The 24,073-nt window shown below is 38.6% G+C and overlaps 1 protein-coding gene across 25 annotated transcripts in view; it reads right to left on the bottom strand.

Moving 5' to 3' along the window:
* Nucleotides 1–24,073, bottom strand: part of kcnt1b (potassium sodium-activated channel subfamily T member 1b) — a 74,281-nt gene that overhangs the window by 39,284 nt on the left and 10,924 nt on the right. For 19 of the 25 annotated variants that reach the window (XR_014801811.1, XR_014801810.1, XM_084946323.1 and 16 more), the window contains 2 exons: nucleotides 10,015–10,053; nucleotides 764–843 (listed from right to left, as the gene is read on the bottom strand). Coding sequence is in view for 23 of the 25 variants with exons in the window: in XM_084946323.1 (XP_084802449.1) it covers nucleotides 764–843; nucleotides 10,015–10,053 (119 nt within the window). In the remaining 2 variants the exon portion in view is untranslated. Of the gene's footprint in view, nucleotides 1–763; nucleotides 844–10,014; nucleotides 10,054–16,529; nucleotides 17,319–24,073 lie in introns of those variants that run through there. The other 6 variants (XM_084946327.1, XM_084946346.1, XM_084946344.1 and 3 more) reach the window with 3 other exon arrangements.

Consider the following 24,073-nt stretch of genomic DNA (forward strand, 5'->3'; position numbering starts at 1 on the left):
AACCTGCTACATACAACACTAAATAATACACATAAAAACTAAAGCCTGGCAGAAGATGACAGAAGCTTTTTTAAATCTAGCAGTGTCAGCTAGCCAGTCAGTCATCCAGCGAGCGAGTTAGCTAATCCCTAGTGACACGACCCCTTGCGATGAAGCCTGCGTCAGTGTTAAAAAGGTTTGAAACAGGGCAGACAAACAAACAACAAATGGAGCAGAAGACCCCCGCAGCACGATGTGACATTTTCATTAAAACCTGCTGTTTTATGTCAAAGACTATGGCTGCCTAGTGACAACAACAAGCTGAGAGAAAGAAAGCAGAGCCAGCGTCACGTACCGGGTAACGACATGTCCAACTATATATGGGAGAGTTCCCATAGTGTACATTTTTACAACTACATGCAAATGAACAGCTTCCAGACACAGTGCACCAAACTGCTGAGTCATGCCAGTGGTTTTTTTTTTTTTAGAGACAGTGTGGCATGTCCTAATGAGAAAAACACTGCAGCTCTGCCTCATCTCTCCACAAATGAGCCATACTCTTCTGTCCACGCTGGGTCACAGCTTGAACACTTAAAACCCCAACAATGAGGCAGCTAATGTAATAACGAAAGCCCCAACTGAGACACAAAGTGGAAATATGTCATCATTAGCTGTCATTTCCTTTATTATGCACTTATTGTTCATTTGGCTCAGAATGTATCTAGCAGTAGCAAGCCGCTTACCATTTTCACTCTAAAAGATAGCATAGTTTATGGTTACTTACTTGACCTTTGGTTTTTGATGAAGAAAAGCTTTAGCCTCTCCTTGAAGGTGTTTTCGTTCACATAGAACTCTACCTGAACCCTGTAGGGACAATGCAGAAAGGTCAAGCATAGAAGAAAACTGTAACAATATGGTGACATTTCCCAGAAGTCTTCATGTTTCGTACGTTTCATTTTATTGTGATTTTCCACTTCTTGTCAACAGAATTGAGTTTTTTTCCAGTAAACTCCAGCCAGCAGATCACATGCAAATCTACACAGACTTAGAATAAGCTGTATATTATTTTCACTAATTCTGTTACCCAGCATTTACTGTCTGCCATGTACAATAACAATATTGACCACAAGTACATTCACATCTAACTTGAAATTCAAACGTACAGCATCTGCAATCATTAATGAAGATTTATGTAAATATACTGACACTCTCTCGACAGCGACTGCGAAACTTCTCCACATTCAGAGAAATACTTTGTTTTAAAGTATTTTTTTTTAATTACTTTAGTGAGATATTTATTCAAATTGACCAATTTGTTCTGTGAAAAGGGCAAAATAGGACTGAATCATTTCTAATTGCTTAATATTTCTAAACATTTCATAAAATTCGTAATATTTATTTGTGACTTTTAAGAGTGCCAACACATTCAGCACTCTGAAACCTTGTTTACAATTTGAGAGACAATCAGTACCTCTGGGGTCTAGCCTTATTTCTTCACATAAATAAGAGAGAATACAAGTGGAGAGCCCGCTTTATATACAGCACTAAAAGAAGCTTCCATTAATAATTGACAATTATCTCCCTATTAAAAACTTTAGCAATGCTTTTTAAGTGGTCACACCTACTATGACAAAAGCTAGTAGGTGTGACCACTTACACTACATGCAAAGCTATTAAATATTTGAGCAGACATAATGGACCAAACAATCACTTAAGCATGAATGATGACGTAGCTACAGAACTGTGGGTAGGTTAGACAATTGAAGGTAATGAGCCAGGCCTATTGCCCATTTCAGTAATATACAGAGCTTGTTGTCAGTAAAGAACATGAAGGGAAAGTAATAATGGTCTTACAGTCACAGCAGGGACCCTTGCAGCTTTCCACCTTGTCTGACAAGATGAATACAGGGTGCGAAAAGACAAGGGAGGAGAGAAGCGAGCAAGAGGGCAATTACAGCAGCCTACTCCAAAGGGACTATGTGTGTGTAGATAAAGAGTGTAGGTAGGAGAAAGAACATGATATGAGCCATTTTCCAGCTAATCCCCTCTCTCCTCCTTCTGGCTGTATTGCCATAGAGACAGTTTTCAGTGCAGGAAATGTTCACTCACGTGTCTGTGTGGCATGCTTTCCTCGCACGAGGAATTAGTCAGAGACAGACGGAGCCAAATACACACACCGACACACATGTAGAAGCCATCATCTCCAAATGCCCATCCATACAGACTCCATCACACACATATCTCACTCACTTGTATCGGTCACCTAAGAAGCTGTAAAAGAACTTTGAATGAAAGTTACTAGGGTCTTTTATTTACCCTGTTGCCTATAAGCACATGGACGAAATGTGAACAGAGAAAAACCAAAGCCAACCATGAATTGCGGTAAGGAAAAATAAAATTTGTGGATTTACAGACTGATTACTTATTTATAAAACTTAAATCTTGATTTAAGACACGACTAATGGAAAACACAAACTGAGTACAATAATACTTAACTGAACACTTTGGGAATTACTAATTTAACAGAAAAAAAAGCCCAGCAGCAAATCGAATACATTCTTTACAGAGAGTAGCTCCTTTACAAATGAAAAGGCCGCAAAGTTTTATTTCTAGGTTACTTGACTATTTAAGTTTTATGTTTCTGTAAAATACTACAGACATAGCAATCGACCAGCAAGGGACCGGAAAAGGCCAATTTCCAGCAATCTTGGCTTTAAGTATTTCTCATTTTGAGCCAGCCTGCTTCATGCATGTACAACATGTGTCCTGTGGTGCATATAAATTGTCACATCCACATAAAAACATATCTTTAGCATGGAAGCTCCTCACTTGGAGGGAAGACAAACTTCACCAAAGACAATCATGGAGGGACCATCATAAAAACTTCCTAACAATAAACCTAATCAGACACTTAAATCACATTCACCTAGCTGAACATGGACATTTTAAGGAGGCTAACGGAGGCAAAGTGGTTAAAGGTAAAGATATCCAAAGATGGAGATGAGTGAAAAGGGAGAAAAGGGTCGATGTCATGTTATCCGGTGAATGTATAAATATACTGGAAAATGATGTAAGTAACTGTAATCTGGAACTCTGATGTGTTATATAAATCTGTTGCAGCTGCTTTTGTTTGGTAAGCTAAAACATGCCAGGTAAAGGTGGGTGTATAGATCAGATTTTCATGTAAGTATTTATACCTCTTTCTAGTAGCAGAGCATTTTCAGTTATTTAAGTAAGAGAAGAAACTGTAGTTTGGGGGGACATTATAAAGTATTTTGGATTGAAGAAAAGTCGATTTTGTATATGCCTTGCTACACAAAGCACACAACAAGTATGTCAACAACTAGGACTTCAATATGCCATTCAGACATGTCTTGCATATGGCTCTAGCTTTCCATTACTTTCTTAAGACCAATGGCTCTCAATTTCCATGTCATAAAGTTCCTGAGACTATATTTAAAAATGACTTAGCCCAACATTCAATAGTCTCAAAACTGTGCATTTGTTCTATAATTTCAGTCATTTGAACCATATAAACAATATTTTACTGACAAAGATTCAGAATACAGTTCTAAGCTATGGTCCTATCACAACTGAAAAAGCAAAAAATTGACTTGAATAAGAAGCTATAAATTACTGAATTGCCTCTGTGGATTTTTTTTTTAAACTATCCATCCATCCATCCATTCGCTTCCGCTTATCCTTTTCAGGGTCGCGGGGGGCGCTGGAGCCTATCCCAGCTGTCATAGGGCGAGAGGCAGGGTACACCCTGGACAGGTCGCCAGTCTGTCGCAGGGCCAACAGTCAAAATTATGGCCTTACAGCACTTCTCATCACACTTATTTCTGTCCACATAATACACAAGGATAAACACTTGCTGTCCTTACCTTTTATCGTGCTTATAAAACACTTCTGACCAAGGGTACAAAAAGGTCTTATTACACATAAGGTGGCTGCCAGGAGCTGTGAACCCACAGCAATACCTTTCAAGTACATACTCTCTTTCCTTTGGCATCTCGAGTCTGCAAACAACCACCACCAATGACTGTAGGGTAAGATGATTAGTAGTCTGTATATCCAAGGAGTCACACAGTGTTCACAGCAGACAATAACTTTAAGAAGATGCAGTCCCTTTGTTCGCACATAGGATAGATGCATCATATGACCTCGAGTCCTCAACTAACAACTCTTTACGGTATATAGAGCTTCAACACTAATATATATACATATATGTATAGTATTGAGGTGGCACACAAACACACAAACAAACAAATACAAATGCTGTTTACCGTGACCGCTGCCTGTGACAGGATTGCAATTTTATGAGCTCCTCGTGTGAAACACTGAACAACTACAACTGCTTTGTAGACCATGTAAATAAACATCAAACAGCTTGTTGACCTCGGGATAATCAGATGGGCAGAACAGATCTGTTCAAAGCCCCATGCTCATTCTAGATTAAAAAAAAAAAAGAAAGAACAAAAAACAAATTCTGTCTAACAGCCGCCAGATGCTCTGCGCCATATGGAATATGTGTGAGGGTTTTGCAGAATCAAGCACAGGCAAACACCACAACAAGACAATGGGGGTCATAATAGTCACTCAAGAAGGAGCCTACAACAGATATCAGTCCTAAGATGGTACTCAGATGCTGCATGCTCTGCATCTATTGCAGAGCCCAATCAACAGCAACCTTGCCTTGTATGTTTTAGTTTGCAGTCTGCCAGTTGCAAAGAAACAAATCTGTAACGCATCAGTTCAGTTATCCCTGACCAATTAGGCAGCCTTAGTGAAGCAACCCATTAATTCAAGGTTTCTGATGATAACCAGGCCACAGAATCACTATGCAGACCATTAATGATGCATCTTACCTGTAAACAGTGTTAAAAAAAAAAACTCTTTCACATCACAGCCTTAATACAGTTTTAGATTTTCTGATGGCGGCTTTGCTCTGCTGCCCCTCTGACAAAGCAAAGAGTTGAAAATAGAAAATGTCCTATTCACCTCCCACTAAAGTGTTCCTGATATAAACGCTGCAAGGCTTCTAAAAATACTCCACGAATAAAAAGCAGTGGCTTCTTTGTTATTCTCTACTTCTATCACTCTGAAGCATTCAAAACTTCCCAATTGTTGCAGGTACTTTTCCAAAGCCTTATTATAGTGCAAAGATAGAATATGGACTTCAGCTCAGACGCGACTGTGTTAACTGTGAAGGCAGCTTATCAAATGGACACTGAATCCACAATCCTCAAGAAGGATGTGTAAGTGTTTGTTTCATAATCATCTGGAGGGGAAGCCTTCCTCGCTAACTTTAATAGGACCTATGTGTTCAGTGGATAGACAAAGGAAACATGAAAGGGCAGGGATGGTGATTTCTGGTTGTCTATAGGATATGTACAACTTGTAAGCTGCTGCACATGAGCGTGGGTGGTGTGGACCGCTGACAGACCCAGATTACACTGAATGGTTTTGTTCCTAATACTTATGAATGTATGAGCAAACGTTAGTGCAGTGAAGCCTTAAATAGGCATCTGAAAGCTGCTTATTCAAAGCAACTGTCATATGTCTTTCAAGGTTTATTAAGGAGTTCTGACACAAATGTGCAGCTTTAAGATTGCTGCCTGCTGTGCTGACTGTGCTGGTTTTGTAAAACCAAATTTATCCTCCTCTTGACTAAATATTTCAAGAGCATTGTAGCAATGTTGTTTGTCGAACAGTTTCATAAAACGAAAGCGACATCACATAAAAGAGATGTTCCTTTGTCCACAGAAAACAAAAAGGTACAAAATGTTGAGGTTTTTAACAGGGTACTGCTCAAGTGCTCTGTTACGACCCGGCTCAAAAGCCGCAACATAAAGAAGGAGATGAATACCAGAGTGTTAGTGAGAAGAGGCTTTATCTTAAAATGGCATAGCAGGTTGGCTCAAATGGCTGGTACCACCAAGGCAAAGACAAGTGAGCTCTCTGGGAAGCTTGCCTCAGGTATGCTTTTAGCCACACCTGACTAGGTGTGGCCAATTAGCACCAGCTGAACACACTGAGCAGATTAGAGGCTGCAGAGGGACGTAACATGCTCTAAGTGCAGAAATAATTTAGATCTAGCCTCCATGTGTGAGTTTTGATAATCCTTTTCTATGAAAGAATCAGAATGTGCATAAACTCCAGATTTACAGAAGTCCTGAGTTTAAGGCTTAGCACTGTAAAAAGTGCAGAGACCTCAGTGCCTGGATAAGACTTAAAAGCACAAGGTTGTCAGATTGGATAATGGCACTGGGGTGATGTTAAAGGCCACAGAAGGGTCTAATTCATAAAATGGTAAAAAAAATAAGTTATTCATAAGTTGGATTTAAAAAAAAAGAAATAATCTCAAAATACCCTAATGTCTTTTTGTAGAGGAAATACTAACTTCATGAATTTCCCTCCTTTGCGAGAATTGTATGAAAATGTTTCACAAGCAAATAAAAATACAGTTAAATATTGTTTTAATGTTTCATTAAATTGTAATCATTGAAAGAAATGGTTAAGTAACCACTGCACTGCGTCAGCTTCAATTTAATTTTATTTATATGGTGCCAAATCACAACAACAGTTGCCTCAAGGTGCTTTATATTGTAAAGTAAGGACCCTACAATAATACAAAGGAAACAGAGAAAACCATAATCATCATATGACCACCTATGAGCAAGCGCTTTGGTGACAGTGGGAAGGAGAAACTCCCTTTTAACAGGAAGAAATCTCCAGCAGAACCAAGGTCAGATTAATAATAACAAATATGAAATGCAGAATGTATAAACAACCTAGTGAAAAAGGTAATTAAAGAAAAAACACTAAATGCATCATGATAATCTCATAGCAACCTAGACCTATTGCAGCATAACTAAGGGAGGATTCAGGGTCACCTGATCCAACCCCAACTATATGCTTTATCAGAAAGGAACGTTTTAAGCCTAATCTTAAAACTAGAGAGTGTCTGTCTCCTGAATCCAAACTAGAAGCTGGTTCCACAGAAGATGGGCCTGAAAACCGAAGGCTCTGCATCCCATTCTACTTTTAAATACTCTAGGAACGAGAAGTCTGTCTGAGAGTGAAGAGCCATAAAGGGGTGATATGGTACTAAAACGTCATTAACACAAGATGAGGCCTGATTATTTAAGACCTTGTATGTAAGGTCTTAAATAAATAAATTTAATTCTGGATTTAACAGGGAGCCAATGAAGAGAAGCATTACAGGAGAAATATACTATCTCTTTCTAATCCCTGTCAGTACTCTTGCTGCAGCATTTTGGATCAATCGAAAACTTTTCAGGTACAGGTAGAACATCCTCATAATAACGAATTACAGTAGTACAGCCTAGAAGTAATACTAGTTTATAGTTTCACTCTCAGACACAATGTTTCTAATTTTGGAGATATTGCGCAAATGAAAGAAAGCAGTCCTACATATTGATGATGCGCACTGAAGGACATATCCTAGTTAAAAATGACTTCAAGATTCCTCATGGTGTTGCCAGGGTAATGCCATCCAGAGTAAGCATCTGGCTAGTTACTGCATTTCTAAGATTTTTAGGGCCGAGTACAATAACCTCAGTTTTATCTGAATTTTGAAGCAGAAAATTTGAGATCCTCCAGATCTTTGTCTTTAAGACATTCCTGCAGTTTTGCTACTGTACATTATATATAAACGTGCCATTTTCATTTAATTCCAGTATATGTTTTGGTATTAGACCTACCTACCTATTATTACCTATTAGACCTGCAGTTATCCAGGGAATCGAAACCGAAAATATAGAGCTCGGCCATTTTGTGAAAACAAGTTAAGACAGAATGAAGAACTGCAAATAAGGCACTTCAGGTATCTTCGCCTTTCCTTGATAAAATTGCGTGCTGCTGTTTATGCTGCTGTTTATGCATAAGTGCTGACATTGTGAGCTGAAAATGAAACTGAAAATTCCTGAATGTACCCTTTGATCATGTAAAATTCTGCTAATACAGGAAATACAGTGTAGTTGTTTTTCAGTGCAACTGCTGCACCATGGAAACAAGGTCAATCACCCCACAGTGAATACAGTTTAAAAGGCGTATCCTTTAACACCGTGTTAAAATGCACTGCCTTTAATTAAGCACTTTTTAGTTAACACATGCGTATAGCTCAACACACCCACAATGTTCAACCCAACCTCCAACTGTATAGCCAACAAAGTAGCATTACACAGCAGTACGAAGTATTCTATTAGCAACCACAGCTGAAAGGTCTGCTGCTGACAAGTAATACCAGTGTTTCTTGAACACAAGCGTTTTCAATAAGAGCCAAAGGAAAATGAATAGTAATCAAATATGTTTTCTGTTAACTGTGGTTTCATTAAATTAAGTGTAATATATACATTTGTTACACAGACAGTCAGAAAAAACAAATAAATGAACAGATAACCGATAAAGTAAACACACACAGACTCACTGTCATTAGTGTATGTGACATTACCATTCCCAGTTTCCTGACAGGATGGTTAATCAAGAATAAAACCGCAGCCTTAAAGGTCAAATGACCTGTCATTTCTGACAAAGGAGGGAGGATCTTGACATTTCAGCTTCTTTTGCGGTGTGTCGGTAAAAGGTTGGAGCATTAATGTTGCTGAAGGATTAATAATGTTAAAGGACGTGTCACAAATTCAATGTTTGTTTGGCATGGTTAACATCTACAGGTTAACCATAGCTGCTATTGCACATTATTCATATGTTGGACAAGACAAGACAACTGCTCCCATAAACACTACAAACTTCCTCTATCGCTCTACAAGTTCAATAAATAAACCATAATCTGACTATAAATTTGTTGTTGTTTATTCAAACTTTTAGATCTGAATAATTCAAACACCAATATATATATGCTGGAAAATCTTTTCCCCCCATTTATTCATCCATTTTCTTAACATCCACTTATCCAATTCATGGATGGAATCTATTCCAGCCATCAGGAGCAACATCAGGGGCAAAACCAACATTCACGGTCACATTCACACCTACAGCCCCACACAGAAAGAACCCAGGACTTCATTGCAACATGACTAACAATTGCAGCACAGAGATGATGTGACTTGTACCAGTCAGTCACATCAATAATAACCACTGACAGGGGATGCAAATAACATTGATCATCTCATTAAAATGTATTGTTTTAATGTGAAACTGTAGAAAAGGTTTCGATGATGTTGTTGACTGGTATACATACATAATTAAAAGCAGAAGGTCTTTATAAGTCCAGCATTTAACACTTTGCACTTGTCATTTCGAGTCACAACTCTGACAGCTAAAGGAAAACCACCTACAGAAGAGAAGGAATTCTACAGATTCCATATTCAGGTTTTACCACGTTATTGATGATCCATCACCTACAGCCACAACCCAAAATCTGAGTTATCACTGAAATGTCTCAATTTCCCAAAAGGTATTGCGGTAAAAAAAAAAAAAAAAAGACCATCCAACTCGGTTGGTCTAAAAGATGATAAACATTTCAATGATTTTCAACTCACCAACATGCACATTATATGGTAAGTAAGGCATGAATAATTTTCATGTTAGTGTTTTCATCCCCCATTTCAACAATATTTAGCTCTTTGTTTTTCTAGGAATTCTGTCATATTTGCTCACACAGTTGCATGTTTCAAGCCCACAAATGGACATTGACAACACTGAAGTGGTGAAGACTGGCGTGCACATTCAGTTGAAAAACAAATACACCAGCATTTACTTTATTGAAAGCTATCTTTCCAACATTTACAGTGGTATGATCAAATGTGGCAAACCTATAAATGGACCAAACATCTTTTCCACAACAACTGTTGAAAAGGTAGCCAAAGAATGACCTTTCTGCATCATCTACCAACTTTGCAACTTATCACAGTAATGGCATTATGTTTACACATGGTGTAGGCAAAATCCAGTGAAAAGTGCTTTATGTATATGCTTTGGTGCTCGCAGTCCAGTTATCACTGCAGACACAATCCATGCCATGCAAGCATGATGCTGCCAGAGACTTACTGGGCATTGGTTGAGTCCATACTGTACTCCTCCTGATACCTGGACGCAGCACACACGGACACAGATAGGTACAGGTTAGGAGAGAGTGGGGTCAAGAAAGCAGGAAAGGGAAGGAAAGGATGAAAAGCAAGAAAAGGATGCCACTGCAATGTAGTTTCATTACTTGCATCTTAGTTATAATGGAGCCAATTTCAAACTTCAGAGAGAATTTTAAATCAGTTGTGCAGCAAGAAAGGCCAAAGTGGAATGTGACAATATGTTAGATAGGTAGAATTCTTTTGGGAATTTCACTAAGGCATATAAAATAAACAGGTTAACCAAATACTATATTTGAGTGGCTGTTTCTTACTGCAAGACTTTTCCACCAGGTTTCATTAAGTCACCATTAAACTTCACATGCAAGTAAATATAAACATTTACAGTGGATACTGGTTATATCTGAGGTTAACGTGACATAAAAAAGCATTAAGTTAACCATAAGAACAGATGGAACACTTAATGCAAACCACAGGGAGTCAGTGTACACATCCTCGGGGTCAGTCTCAAAGTTGCCATATTGAGATGACCGTGAAAAGAAGGGAAGTATGTAACACTGAGGGAGGTGACAAACAGAGACATACCCAGATAATTTCACTCACTAACAAATGAATAGATCTGAGGCGCAAAGGGTCACAGGTTAAATGCACAATTTGATTTGAAGCAGAAGAAGTAGTCTTACGTCGATTATTTTCTTACATTCTTCTTACTGAGGCTGAAAGTTGTAGTATTTTATATAATATAGTGTGCATTTTTGTCTGACAACAAATCAAAACGTATGAGTTTTTAAATGGGATTTTTCTTTTATACTGTAATACATAACTTCACAGATTCAAAAATGTAAACAACATGAACACAGTAATTACACAGGTACAAATTTCATGGAAAAAAATCTTGTCTGGGGTCTTGTCTGAGTCAAAAGGCCATTCATGGGGTAGACTTTTTCTCATTTTAATACCAGTGATTCTTCTTTTGTACACTGCTTTCATTTGGTATATATTCAGAGTATCACTTTGGGATTAGGACATTACTTTCCTTTGTTTTAAAGTAAGAAAATATACCTTAGCTTAGTGTGAGAGAAAAATAAATGTGATATTCTGTCTTCGTACTTATGAACTTGAGGTAAAAGTAAATATAGAAGAAATCACAGCACAGCCCTTTCCTTTAACTCTTGTAAACGGTATGTATACATACTATATGTATACTATATTCAGTCAGGTAACACCACATGTTCAGCTGCCCCCACTCCACCCTCAAGTATTCACTATGACCTATGAAAATATCCCAATAACCCCCAAAAACTCAAAAAAAATTTGAATTTACTGTTAATCTAGTAAGTAAGCTGCTTCAGTGTCCGGAGTATATTTAAAAATATTCCATATCAATTTTGGGGAAAAGTGAATGGACAAAAATAGGTTGAATTGTCTTTGAAATCTCTACATGAACAAGGTCTTTATGTCAGTCAAACCTATAAAAAAAAAAAAAGAGGTGGTGGAGGAATATGTGTTGAAAATAAAGACTGCAGAGCTGAGAGGTTTGCGTTGAGAAGATTGTCATAACTCTAAATGGACTAATGGACTGTCCATTCCACTCAGGAAATAGAGAGGTCACATGGGAGGACTTTGCCATTTCAGTAATTAATCAAGCACATTTTGCCATCTCAACAATGGCTCTCACTTCCAACATGCCAGTGAAAATGGGTTTCATTCTAAATTCCAAAGATCAGTCTCCATGTACACTCATTTATCTGCAACTTTCTTCTAATGGCTCAATATCCTGAAACCAAGCAATTCTTTCTTCAATTAATCTAGAATGATGTTAAAAACATTTCTACAACCTTAAATGATTAATAACATCACATTTTCCACTTCTGAAAGACAGATTCAATTCAGTAAATTTCCAATAAATTCACTTTGAGAATTTAGCACACGCAGAACTTTAAGATAAAAAAAACCTGCTGGACATTTTTGGGAAATTTCTGAACCATACGAAACACACTGAACTAGGTTTGCAATGCAACACTTTACTAATTTTCTAACAGTTTTAATAGTATATTATCATTGCTTGTTACTACATTTCAGCAGTTTGAGGTGTTAATTCAGAGTTAAACCAATGAGCAAATGATTAGTCGGCTTATATAGGAGATAATGTACATAAAAACAGGACCATCACTGCTCTGCTGTGATTCCGCTGGTGATTTGGTGGATATTTCACAGCACTTTACTGGTCAATAAAGATGCTATCTGGCTACTAAGAGCTTAAACAATTTAGAGGCTAAAATGAATGGAGACTAGCTTACAACAGATACACTGGATGCAGAGTCTAATCTGTCCTGTTTTCAATTATAATTCAGAAGTTATTAGATTATGTCATTAACGTCATGCCTTAGTATACTTAAGATCAAATAATTACAGTAAAGAACAACTTGATTCTCACCTCTTTGGAGCAGATCTGGAGCGAAGGTGTGAGCGGAGGTACTGAGTTATGTGCAGCATGACCAGCACTTTCAAAGTATGTTTTCCAGTAACATTCAGCCGTGAGAGCTACAGAGATAATGTGGGAGGGCCTCATGCACTTATACTTTATGACTGCAGAAATTACAAAGGCAAATGGGAAGTGTAGTTTTCAGTCTGGTAGCTTGCCATACTGTTCTCCACACATCCCAGAAGCAACTCAAGACACTCACACTGCAGCATCTTCATTTCATACAGTAATCCTAGACTGAAGTTTAGATGGTAAAGATACTAAATGGTCAAAATGCCCTTAGTCGCACCTTCCCCAAGTCAACTCCCATTACCTTTACCTAATGTTATTCCCCTGCTCCCTCATCACATTTTCTGTCTGTATTCACAGAAAAAACTAACAGCAAAAGTATCATTCTGGTATATGATATATACTATTCTTCCACTTTAAATCTTGAAAACTGGAGTAACAAAATGAATGAAGGGAGGTTATATGCTTTGCAACAGTGTCAAATATTACTTAGCATAAGTTACTACTTAGAGCAGGTACAGTAAAGAATCATTACCTATAATATCTCTGCTGATGCAATAATAAACATCACAAAGACAAACCTTATCACATGTTATATATACTGTGGAATTTGTCCCTTTTATATCTTTGGGATTATCGGGTCCAATCAAACAGCAGTTTTGTGGCCGTATTGAGTTTTCTACTTAATCCTACTATAAAAGCTACTTTCGGCTACTCCCCTGCCAGACGGGGTCAGCACAGCAGCTCAGCATTTTTCATTTAGCCTGGTTGTCCTCCCTGACAAAACACCAATGGTGATTTGTTTGTTCGACTGTAACTGAACCAGCAACCTTCTACTTGCCCAGCATTTTTGCACAAATTGAATAATTTAAAGTCAACTTTGATGCTTTAATACTGAGGAGGTAATATTAAGTGTAGAAGGATACAAGTACACAAGTAGTTTGCTAACTTTGCTAAAAAAGCAGAAGCACTCTGGACTGACAGACGTGAGCTTTGTGGAAGGCTCTGCGTTGCTGAAATGTCTACGCTGCACATCAGTCACTCTGCCTTTTATCAAGTTCCTACGCGGCTGACCTAAAAAATTCAAATCATCCTTTGCAATATCCTGGTCCATTCTTAGTGAGAATATACAGTGCATAATAGTGCCTCAGCAAGGCAGGCCAAATGCTCGATTTTCAAACACATTTTTCACTGCGAGGACAAAGTGGTGGAGAAGATGGACGAAGCCAAAATAAATCTGCATGTGTTTATCAGTTCTGACCACATCCTGCGTTTAAAAGATGATCCTTCTCTCTCCGTTACTGAAAATCCTCCAAGACTTAATTAGTCTCTCACTGCCTGCAATATTAAGATGTCAATAACGTCCAGAGAATCGATATAAACAAACATAGAGGTGTTGTAAATTATGCCAAAATAGATGAATTCCCTATAGACCATGCTATACGATGGACCAGATTATTGATTCTTTTACTCTCTCCACATCCTTTCATTCCTGAGCCAGCTGGACAGAAATCCCCCGCTGGACAGAAATCCCCGCTGACCACATTTCACAACCCAGAAAGCTCTCAGATTACAGACATCACCCTGCAAGCGACTGGGATAAATTAATAGACTTTTTTTTTGATCTCTGCAAAAATCTGGTCATGTAATGATTGGATGCAAATGAAGGCCAACTTTTATTAATTTATGTCCTCAATTAAGATATAAGCCCTTGTCAACAAAACTCGCTACCTTGTAAACAAAGGAGATGGACCGCGCTCAGGGCAACTGGCCAATTAATGCATTAGGTTTTACAGCCAACCCGTTTGTAGATAGTGTACTAGACAACCCTTTAAACAGTCTTGGATGGCAATAAAGCAATAGTCAATATTGTTCAGTGTCTCTAAACCTATTCTTACAGTGTTCAGCTGCCAACAGACTTACTGGCTTTTGTTGGGTTTTAATTGCTCTTACGGATCTGAACTGTCACTTTGACTATATCCACCTACAGTACACCAGTAACTTCAAAAGCTTCATCTCCTCCGTCAGTGTTAAAATCACACATCATAATTTTGGCTAATTATTCACTGTCTTTGCCAGTATCTTCATCATCATCACAAGTACTGATGTGTCATCTCTGAATAATGTTTTCATTAGTGTATATTTCTCCTAATTTTTTTGGTAGCACTGATGACTGAGCTCACCTATTTGCATATATAGGACTTTAAACCTCTGTCTTCATTGTCTTGATCACAGCTGTAATTGCAGTTATTAGTAGACATGTTTTGTTATCTGCTCTACTGTCATGTTCACCACACTGAACATCAATTTGAACATAACGGTTAGGATTTGACAGCTAATAATGCTTGACAAAAAACACTGAAAAAAGGAAGACTGAAGACAAAAATCAATATGAATCACTGGGTTTGTCCCTGTGATGTTGTGAGAGCTTTACTTTGCAAGGTAAAGTTCTTGAGAAACCAGTTTGGACTATATGAATAATTGGAACTGAACTGAATCAATAGATGGCTCCCATTTAGTGATAGCTCAAGCCTCAACTCTGATTTACGTCCACCTGAATTCTCAGGGCTTTAGACATCTCTGCCAACTCTGTAACAAACTCTGACATCCTTCCAGATCTGTCATCCAAAATCCAGTAACTAAAGTTGAGGCGTTTGCCTCGGGGAGGCAGCTTTGCAGAGGTGTGTGTATTCTGCCTATGGTTTTAGCTGAGAAAGTGAAGGGTGGATTCTGTGGTAAAAACTGAATGTTTCTAATCTATCCTCGATATTTAATTAAAGGGGTTTTTTTTTGTTTTGTTTTTATTAAAGTTTCTAATAAACAATGTAGCAAATTATTTTAGGATTATGATTTTTTGATCCAAATGTGCTGCATTTGACATTCTTCCTGTAATCACGTTGTTTAGCTATTTCCCATGCCACTCTGTTGCTTTTGTAGCCTCAATATGGATATTAAAATCACAACCAACAGCAAATGTTCCATCATTCAGAACAGATTAAATCTGATCTGATCTGATCAAACATGCCGATAAATATCAGTATTTCACATAAAAAGTGACAAGAAAAATATGTGCTATAAATATTGAGAGACAGGGCACACTGCACCACCAGCATACTGGCTGTGCAGTAGTTTCTGAAGCACAGCCAAATAAGCACACTCTGTTTTCAGTCAACCCAACCTCATAACCTGCAGATAACAGTGCAAATATTGGCTTGAACAGCAGCATTTCTGCAGCTCTCAAGTTCTTTTGTCTCTGAAAGAAAAATATGCATCCCTCAGTTGTTACAGGAACCACATCTAATTTGCCTATCACATTGTAGCAGAGTAAAAGCAGATTTTATGGACTGGTGCCTGCACATTGTGAAATAACATGTAGTATTTTTATATAGGGAGGGGGTATGTGAGGAGATCTCCTGTGGTTTGCATTTTTATTTCATCTATCAATCTAATATATATGCATTAATAATATTTAAAAAAAACTTAGCTCATGCAACCTGCAAAAGACTACTTCTACCCCACGCAAACTCTCAGATTCATAAAATTGTAATGGGAATGCAGCATCCACTGAATTATGTAATCCCATACACTGCAGTCATTAAACGAATCCCATTGATGCCTGGAGCAAAATGACTCACGACAGAAATGTTTGCGATCATTCAGCCATCTGTCGTGAAAGTGACTCAAAGAGTCGTACTGGTTGCCTTAATGTTTAATCCCAATGGGAAAATATAGCCAGTAGGACCCGATGCGTAACTACCGTAGTTCCCACACTACGCTGTAAATTTGTGGGAAATATCAGTTTACAGGCGGACAGCTTTAATGGTAATGAAATATTGATTACGACTACTGTTAATTACCAGCCACGTTATTAGGAAGACTTGATGTGCCGGTCGCTTGCAACACCGTATTACCGTGAGGATGCTGCGTGTGTGCAAGCGAGCTGCATTTAGAAACATGCGCCTTTGGTGCGGATCTGCGGCAGCTACCTTTGGTCGACATCGCTCCCCAAAGAGCCGATGGTCCGGAGAGGGTTGGAGGGATTGACCCAGGTGGGCTCTGGTGTTTTCTGCACATCGGTCTTGACGTCTGGGTCGATCTCCGAGGGAGAGGGCGTCAGCTTTGCGCCTGCCATGCTTCCCGAGTGTTACCTCCAGCAGAGAACGGCCAATATGTTTTTTTCCTCCTGGTGTCAAAATGGGCTCAGTTAGCGACCGACACCGCCGGAAAACCGCATCCCGGTCTCACTGGTGGTGCACGAAGGAGGACGAAGACTGTCTCTCTCCCTGTCGCATCACGGGGTCCTCAGACACACTGAGGGAAGCATGAACTTGTCTCCTGGTAATCGAATCTACCTCCATCCCTGATGGAGATAAGAGGTCCCCGTGCGCGTCTGTGAGATCCTCACGTCGTCACGGTGTAGCGTCAAGAGCTCGACCAACCCAACGGGCTTCCCAGCATGTTACATAACCAAGATGCTCAAATTTAATGACCGCCGATTACTTTTGATCAGGCCAACGTGCCCTTCACTCTTCTTCAGTCCTGTCCCGCAGTAAATCGTCCAGTCAGCTAAAACGAGCTGAAGATTTAGATGCGCTTACACCTTATTAAAACCGTTTTAATGATTAAAAACAGTGCTGAAAATAAATCAAGTTGTCCTCATCTCAACTTCACTGGAAGCTCTAGAAGTGCTATCCTTTCAGTAGCTGCAGACACGAGTAACGAAAAACCACATACAAATGAGCAGGTGGATAGGCAAACACTTCAGACATGATCGTGCTGGTTTGCATGGGAACACGGGACACCTGGAGTTGACATTATATTAGTGTGAGAGTGTGCAGGTGATGAAAAAGAAACCACCAGAGTTTAAAGTTGTAAATGATAAATAAAAGTTGATTTTACAAAGTCATTTTTTAAAGAAAAGTATTAATTAAAAAGTGTTTTTAAGAGGCCTGAACTGTTAAAATAAAACTCAACACGTAAACATGAATTTAACACCGAATTATATGTCCTTTGGGTTTTTGTCAAGTCTTGTAACGGAAGGAGGGCTCTAGTCTCGGTTAATTAGAGATAAAGGACCCATAATGTACATATCATTGGTTAAAGTCATTCAAAGGGAAACCAACGTTGCAGCCACTGATCATTTTGTATGTAAACTGAACCAGGGATTAAAGATGTGAAGGTATTCTGCAATAGTGTACCTCTTTTGATTTATCTGCTGAATAACTTTATCCTGAATTTCCATACCACACCATACCAATTTTACTTGTAAAACACTTCTTAAACAACCACAGCCGATACAAAGTGATGTATACAAAAACTAACTTCATTGGTAGTCACCTCAAAAGTGGCCTTTAGACTAAAACAGGACAGGTAAAAACAGATAAGTAGCCTTGCAAATATATTTAAACTCTGTACAATATGGATGTTGTCATCAAAAACCCAAGTCTGATTGCCAGATTTTTCACATTTTATTTATAATTCAAATTTATGTCATCTAATAAAAACTGTCTTGCTCACTGAAAAGATTCTTTAGGCATTAATCTAGAATAGTTACTCAAAATCAGTTACATTCCTCATCTTCTGTTCATGATTACAAGCTCACAGACCTATTGTTGGTTATGTGTTTACAGTGTGGTTTATTCCTAATTTAGCCAAAGCAGCCATACATGCTGAACTCCCATTGGTAATGCATTTACAAAACACATTACACACTCCATTTGTGATGCAGATGCTGATCTCAGTTCAACCTGCAGGAAACATTTTAAATTATCTGCTTAAAGTACCCTGGGGATTAGAGAGGCTGGCTTGTGGATGACTGAACGGTTACATCTTCAGTTTTAGTGGGAACAAGTACAAAGAGATCTAAGTGTGAACTACCTTAACAATCCCATCTGTAACTATAGTATACAGTCAGTTTGGATTTAAGTACAAATTAAACCAACCTTTTACAACAGCCCTTTTTCTGAAGGTAGGATTGATCGCTGGATTAGTTTATGTTCTTTTTCATATTGCACTGTTCTAAAAACATGCTGATTAAACTCTATTTTGAAGGCTGCAGTTTACGGTAGTCTTATACTATATTGCATTTTACCAAGCTTTAGTGGGAAACAGGGTCAATAAAATTCGAGGAACACTTGTTGATATTACCCAGTACCTTTTAACAGGCTCATGTTCTCTAAAAATCATTGTGTGCATACTCGTAAAATCATGGGCAATAATGCTGTCTCCGTGTACTAAAGTCATTTATCTCTGTATAAATATTTGTCAAGCAGCGTGGTGCTGCATTTCAAACTGTAAACTGATAAATGAATCATGTTGTATCATGTGACACATACTCTCGCCAAGACTGTGTTTGTGATCCAAAGAGCTGGAAAGGTAATAGCTGACCATAAGGAAACAGTCCGAAGCATAAAAAGACAGTTAATGGAAAGAGAAAAGCAACAATGTATGTGGCATAAAACCAGACAGTGGATTGCTAATGAGCTCAGGAGTACCAGGAAGAAATGTACAGATTTGAGCACAGAGACACTCAGTGGTGAAATAGAGGATTGCAGACAGTGTAGCTGATCCCACAGCAGCAGCAGCAGCAAGAGAGAGAGAGAGAGAGAGAGAGAGAGAGAGAGAGAGAGAGAGAGAGAGAGAGAGAGAGAGAGAGAGAGAAAACAGATATCAGGCAGCGCTTTCATGTATTTTACAGTATATCTAACCACGCAGATGGCAGCATAGTCCTGGTTTTATCTCATGTGAGGCTGCAGTAACGAACATCTTTGAACGAGCTGTTCAACCCTTGCAGGTGCTGGTGAAGCCCAGACCCAACTCAGGGTTAAAAACGAGATTTAATGAAGAACAAAAGAAGTCCAGAAAAGCAAATCTAAAATACACAAATGCAAGAGTAAGCTAAGAACTTAATGCAGCGTGATTAGTCGAACGAGTGCCATTGTTCACACTGGATATTTGCATTAATTACATTAGTGGGTAGCACAATGCAGGGATATAACAAACATGTTAAGAGAGGAGTGAAGCCTGCTGGTTGGCTATAGCTGGCACAGCCTTCCACTTAGAAATGCTTGGCAGAAGAACTAAACACAATTATGCAAGATGAGTAACTTCCAGCTGCGAAGATGAAAGGAAAAAGACATTTTTTTTTAAAAAGAAACAGGGTTTTGGGGGCAGAGCTGATGTATGCAACATCATGCTGCACCATAGTGCTACTGCTGTCACTGTTGAGCTGTATAGCTGGATGCACAAAAGCAGCTAATGTATTTGTTTAGAAATGGACACTCATATAGTGGGATTTTTTTTTTTTTTAAAGCAGTCACCTGACAGCAACATTTATTTGCACTAATATATATATATATATATATATATATATATATATATATATATATATATATATATATATATATATATATATATATATATATATATATATATATGAAGTAGTGCAAGAAAGTGACAGACTTACTTTTCTGATTTTAACTGGTAAGCAACAACTTGTTAGACTGAACCAAAGCTGCTGATGGGCCTAATAAGTCTCCCTTTAAATCTCCGTGATCACTGGAGTCGCCTCAGCATCGTGCTTCGTGCTGCAGATGAGAGTTGAGAGCTGTGATAATGCTTCCTCTGTCAAAACATATTAACGCAGTGAGCTAGCACTGCTGTGGGTGAGCCGTCTCCCTGTGCTCAGTATAGCCAAAGAGGAGGAAGAAGTCTAGCCAATTCCACTGGCAGGCTTACACACAAGAGTGTACACATGCATCTGAGCACTGCAAACAGGGATCCTACTGCTTGCTAACTGCAAACTTGCCAGAGGCTGTTTGGTGCGGAAAAGGTTCAACAACCATTTATCAGTCATAACCTTATGTTCTCTTCCAAAAATGAAGATGACTGTGGAACTTTACTTGAGTAGAATGAGTATGCCAGAGCGCTTGATTCATCCATAATAGTAATAATTAGAAGAAACACGCCATCAACTCTTCAAAATGTCAGTTGAGCTGTTAAGTTATTTATGAACAGAGAAAACTCGCTAAAGTAATAAGAAACACTACTTCAGCTTGTGCAACATGTATTTACACCACAACCGTCTCGGTAAACTCCTGAATATTTTTCCCCCGACACAAATAAGTTTGAAGCCTTTTCTGGCACTTTCGTTAAGCCACATTAATGGCAAACAAGTCGACAGTTTCATGAATAAAACAGCTGCTCCCAGCATGACGCTGTACCAAAAATGAGTGGCACGGTTCTCTTCATTTGCCTTACATGAAAGCATCCACTGTATACTCCAGTTAGTTTACATAGATACTTGTTTACTAAATGAACAGCTGAATCATGTAATAATTCAAAAACATACCTGCAATTTTCATTTCACTTACAATAAAACTACTGTTCAGTCTATATAGTACTGATCACTCAGTGTAAACAACCTGAAGGAACATACAAGCATAAAGAACTTTAATGATGCATTTAAATTAACACATAGTTTGCACAGTTTGAAAAAGAAAATCTGTTAAAACAAGTAAGTGCACCACTTTATCTTATTTAGCCCATCACACATCAATTACAGATTTCAGAAGCTTATACCACAGAACTTATATGTCAACAGTTTACTAACACAGCACATGTCTGCTCATGAGCAAGCAATGCTGCTACATTAACACTCATGTACAAGACAGGAAAGTGAATCCAGGACAGACTGAATATAAAGGAACAGAGAAAATTGCTATAATGCTATGATGTGAGGTGCTGTAGACAGTAGATGAAAAAGTCATCAGGTGATTGGCAGGCAGATGAATTACTTGAAAGGGCTGCCACTGGGCTCTTTCCTAAAATACTGCTGCACATTCATGATCAGTGAACCACAGCAGCTTTATTGATTATAAAACATTTACCTGATTGCCTTTAGGCAGGAGAACCAGATAATCACAGCAGCACACATGAAATCACCCTACAACACAGCTATACAACAGCAACTTAAGATAGATTTATAAGTGATAATTAGTGTTTAAGCTTATTATACTCAAGGCAAAAAGCAGTTGCTGTAACATTTAACAAACGCTTTCAAATTCAAAGCCAGTTTTAGTATTTAGGTTTTGCAGTTTTGCTAGACCCTTTGAACTAGCGGGTAGAAATGTGGTTGGCCATTGCTAAATAATCCACTATGTGGAGCTGTACTTGCATCCTCAATACCGGAGCTCCCTGGTCTATGTTTACAAGCTCAACCAAGTACTTCCATCATTGCTTCTGCTTATTAAAGTCTGACAAGCCAAGTCCACTGATGCTAATTAAGTTGGCAAGACAAAGCACGGGAGCTAAATGGCAAATGCACCAGAGATTTCAAGGCTCAAAGATGCAGTGGCCCAGAAGAGAAACAAATTCTGAGGGGGTAAATGAAATCTTAATTCTTCTCAAGCACCACCTTCAATAATTCTCCCTTTGCAGTCTTTCTCTAATTGCACGTCCCACTTGAGCTATCCCTCTGAGACTATGCACTCAGACACTGTGATGTTCCAAATGATTTCATATAAAGACTAATAAAACCTTTTATGAGAGCTGCATGCTCATTCCTTTCTGCTTAAGCAGGTCGTGTCATTTTCACTAAAACCTCCACTGCGCTGATGGGAAATAAATCTGGCTAGAAATCGTCGAAACAGAGCTCCCTACAAATTGGGCTTTTTAGCAATGCAACGCTTCGACAGACTCATTTCCACCATTTCCGCTCACTGGCTGAACAAATCCTTAGAGAAACTTGTCTCAAAATAGACAGAAATTGGACAACATGCTTGGGTCCTGCACTTCATTGTGACAATAACAACAACTCTTAAACTCACAGCATGTCAAGAAAAACACAGCCACTCTACTGCTAATGAGAACAAGTCTGCCGTCCTTAAGTGTCGCCTACCCACTCTGCGCTGATGGCGATGACTAATGCCACCACCTATGGTCTTAATTTCAAGCTCTGTTTGCTAAGCGGAAATGCACATGTCACCAGTAACAACACACACACACACATTTTGAAGCACATCAGACTTTTAAGTGAGATGACGTCTGGAAGTCATCAGGTCGTATTTGGCGATGCAAAATGTCTCATGGTATTCAAGTTGCCGTTTCTCCTTTATCATTACATACTAATAATTTGGACAGCATGGAAACTAGGGAAACAGACAGGCGATAGCTTAATTACAATGCTTGCCACAGCAAATGAAACGACAGCTGTCATTTGTTGCCATCAACAAAAATTTGGAAAATGCTGCTATATGTAACTGCTTATTAGCTACATATAATCATATAATCAAATTAAAAACTAGTGGAGGAAATGAGACTTCATATACACTGTTTTGACATAGATACAGCAGTTCGAGTCAGGTCACTGTAGTCATAAACACTTTGTGGTGGCAGAAACCAGTGAGTACCCCTGGAAATGTTCAAGAAGGAAACTTTTATAGAACACTATTACTGAAATGCTGAGATTTAAGACAGAAAATCAATAAACAGACAGACCAGACTAAAGGAAATGTAAACACACTTGAGGCAAAGTAGGTGATGTATATACATGATTCAACTACAGAGTTACATGTCAGTAGAGTTAAGGAATATATTTAGTGAATAAATGAGTCACATGGTGATATTCTGTGATACTACATTTAATGTATACTAATTTTATTTATACTATTATACTATGAAGTAACTTTCTTTTATCACTCTGGTCACTACGTGATGACCAAATACCCAAGGATCCTAACAAGTCCAGACTTTATTCCCTCATTCTTCAATTATTCAAGCTACAGTCAGTGTATAGAGGCTCCTGCAGTGAATAGTTAGACTTGTTTATCATCGCCCACATATTGTACAGCTGCATTTTATGTCCTTGCCTGTAGCTATAGGTACTACATAAGTTTTTTATGCAAAGACCAATCAACAAATCTTGGTATATGTCCTGGAGAGGAATGCAAAGTACAAAAATGTATTTTGTTTAATATACACATGTAAACAAATAAAAGCTCTTAGGGTCCTGTTGATCTTGTATACTAGGCTTTCCAGGATCCATGTTTGAGGCATTGAGTCATAGGCTTTCTTGTATTTAATCAGGCAGTGCACAGGTTGGTGAGCTTGATCTTGCAGTCTTGGGCAACAGCTCTGTCTCCAAATAGCTGGTGTTTTCCCGCTCTGGTATACTGCAAATTTCTTTCTGTGCCCAGCTAATGTATTGAGCCATGTGCCTGTTCTTCTTAGCCGCTATGAAGCCTGACAGGAACTTCCATGTGATAGTAAGGCAGGTTATACCGGCCGGTAGTTGAATGGGTCCCTTCTGGGAGTCTACTAGACACTAAGCATTGCTGTCCTTCTTCCATATCCACAACCATTATTGCTCCTTGTCCAGCATTGGCGGGGCTGTTCTCATATTATTCCCCTTCCACTGAGAGTACACTTCTCCTACCTCTCTAGTAAACCTCTTCAAGCAGCTGGTGAAAGCTGTGAGTCTTTGTCTGGCAGTCTTCAGGTAACGGGCAGCTTGGTGTTTCTTTATCACACT

The sequence above is a fragment of the Perissodus microlepis genome, chromosome 12 (assembly GCF_051167445.1).
Source record: "Perissodus microlepis isolate ML-2025 ecotype Zambia chromosome 12, ASM5116744v1, whole genome shotgun sequence".
Taxonomy (NCBI): Eukaryota; Metazoa; Chordata; class Actinopteri; order Cichliformes; family Cichlidae; genus Perissodus; species Perissodus microlepis.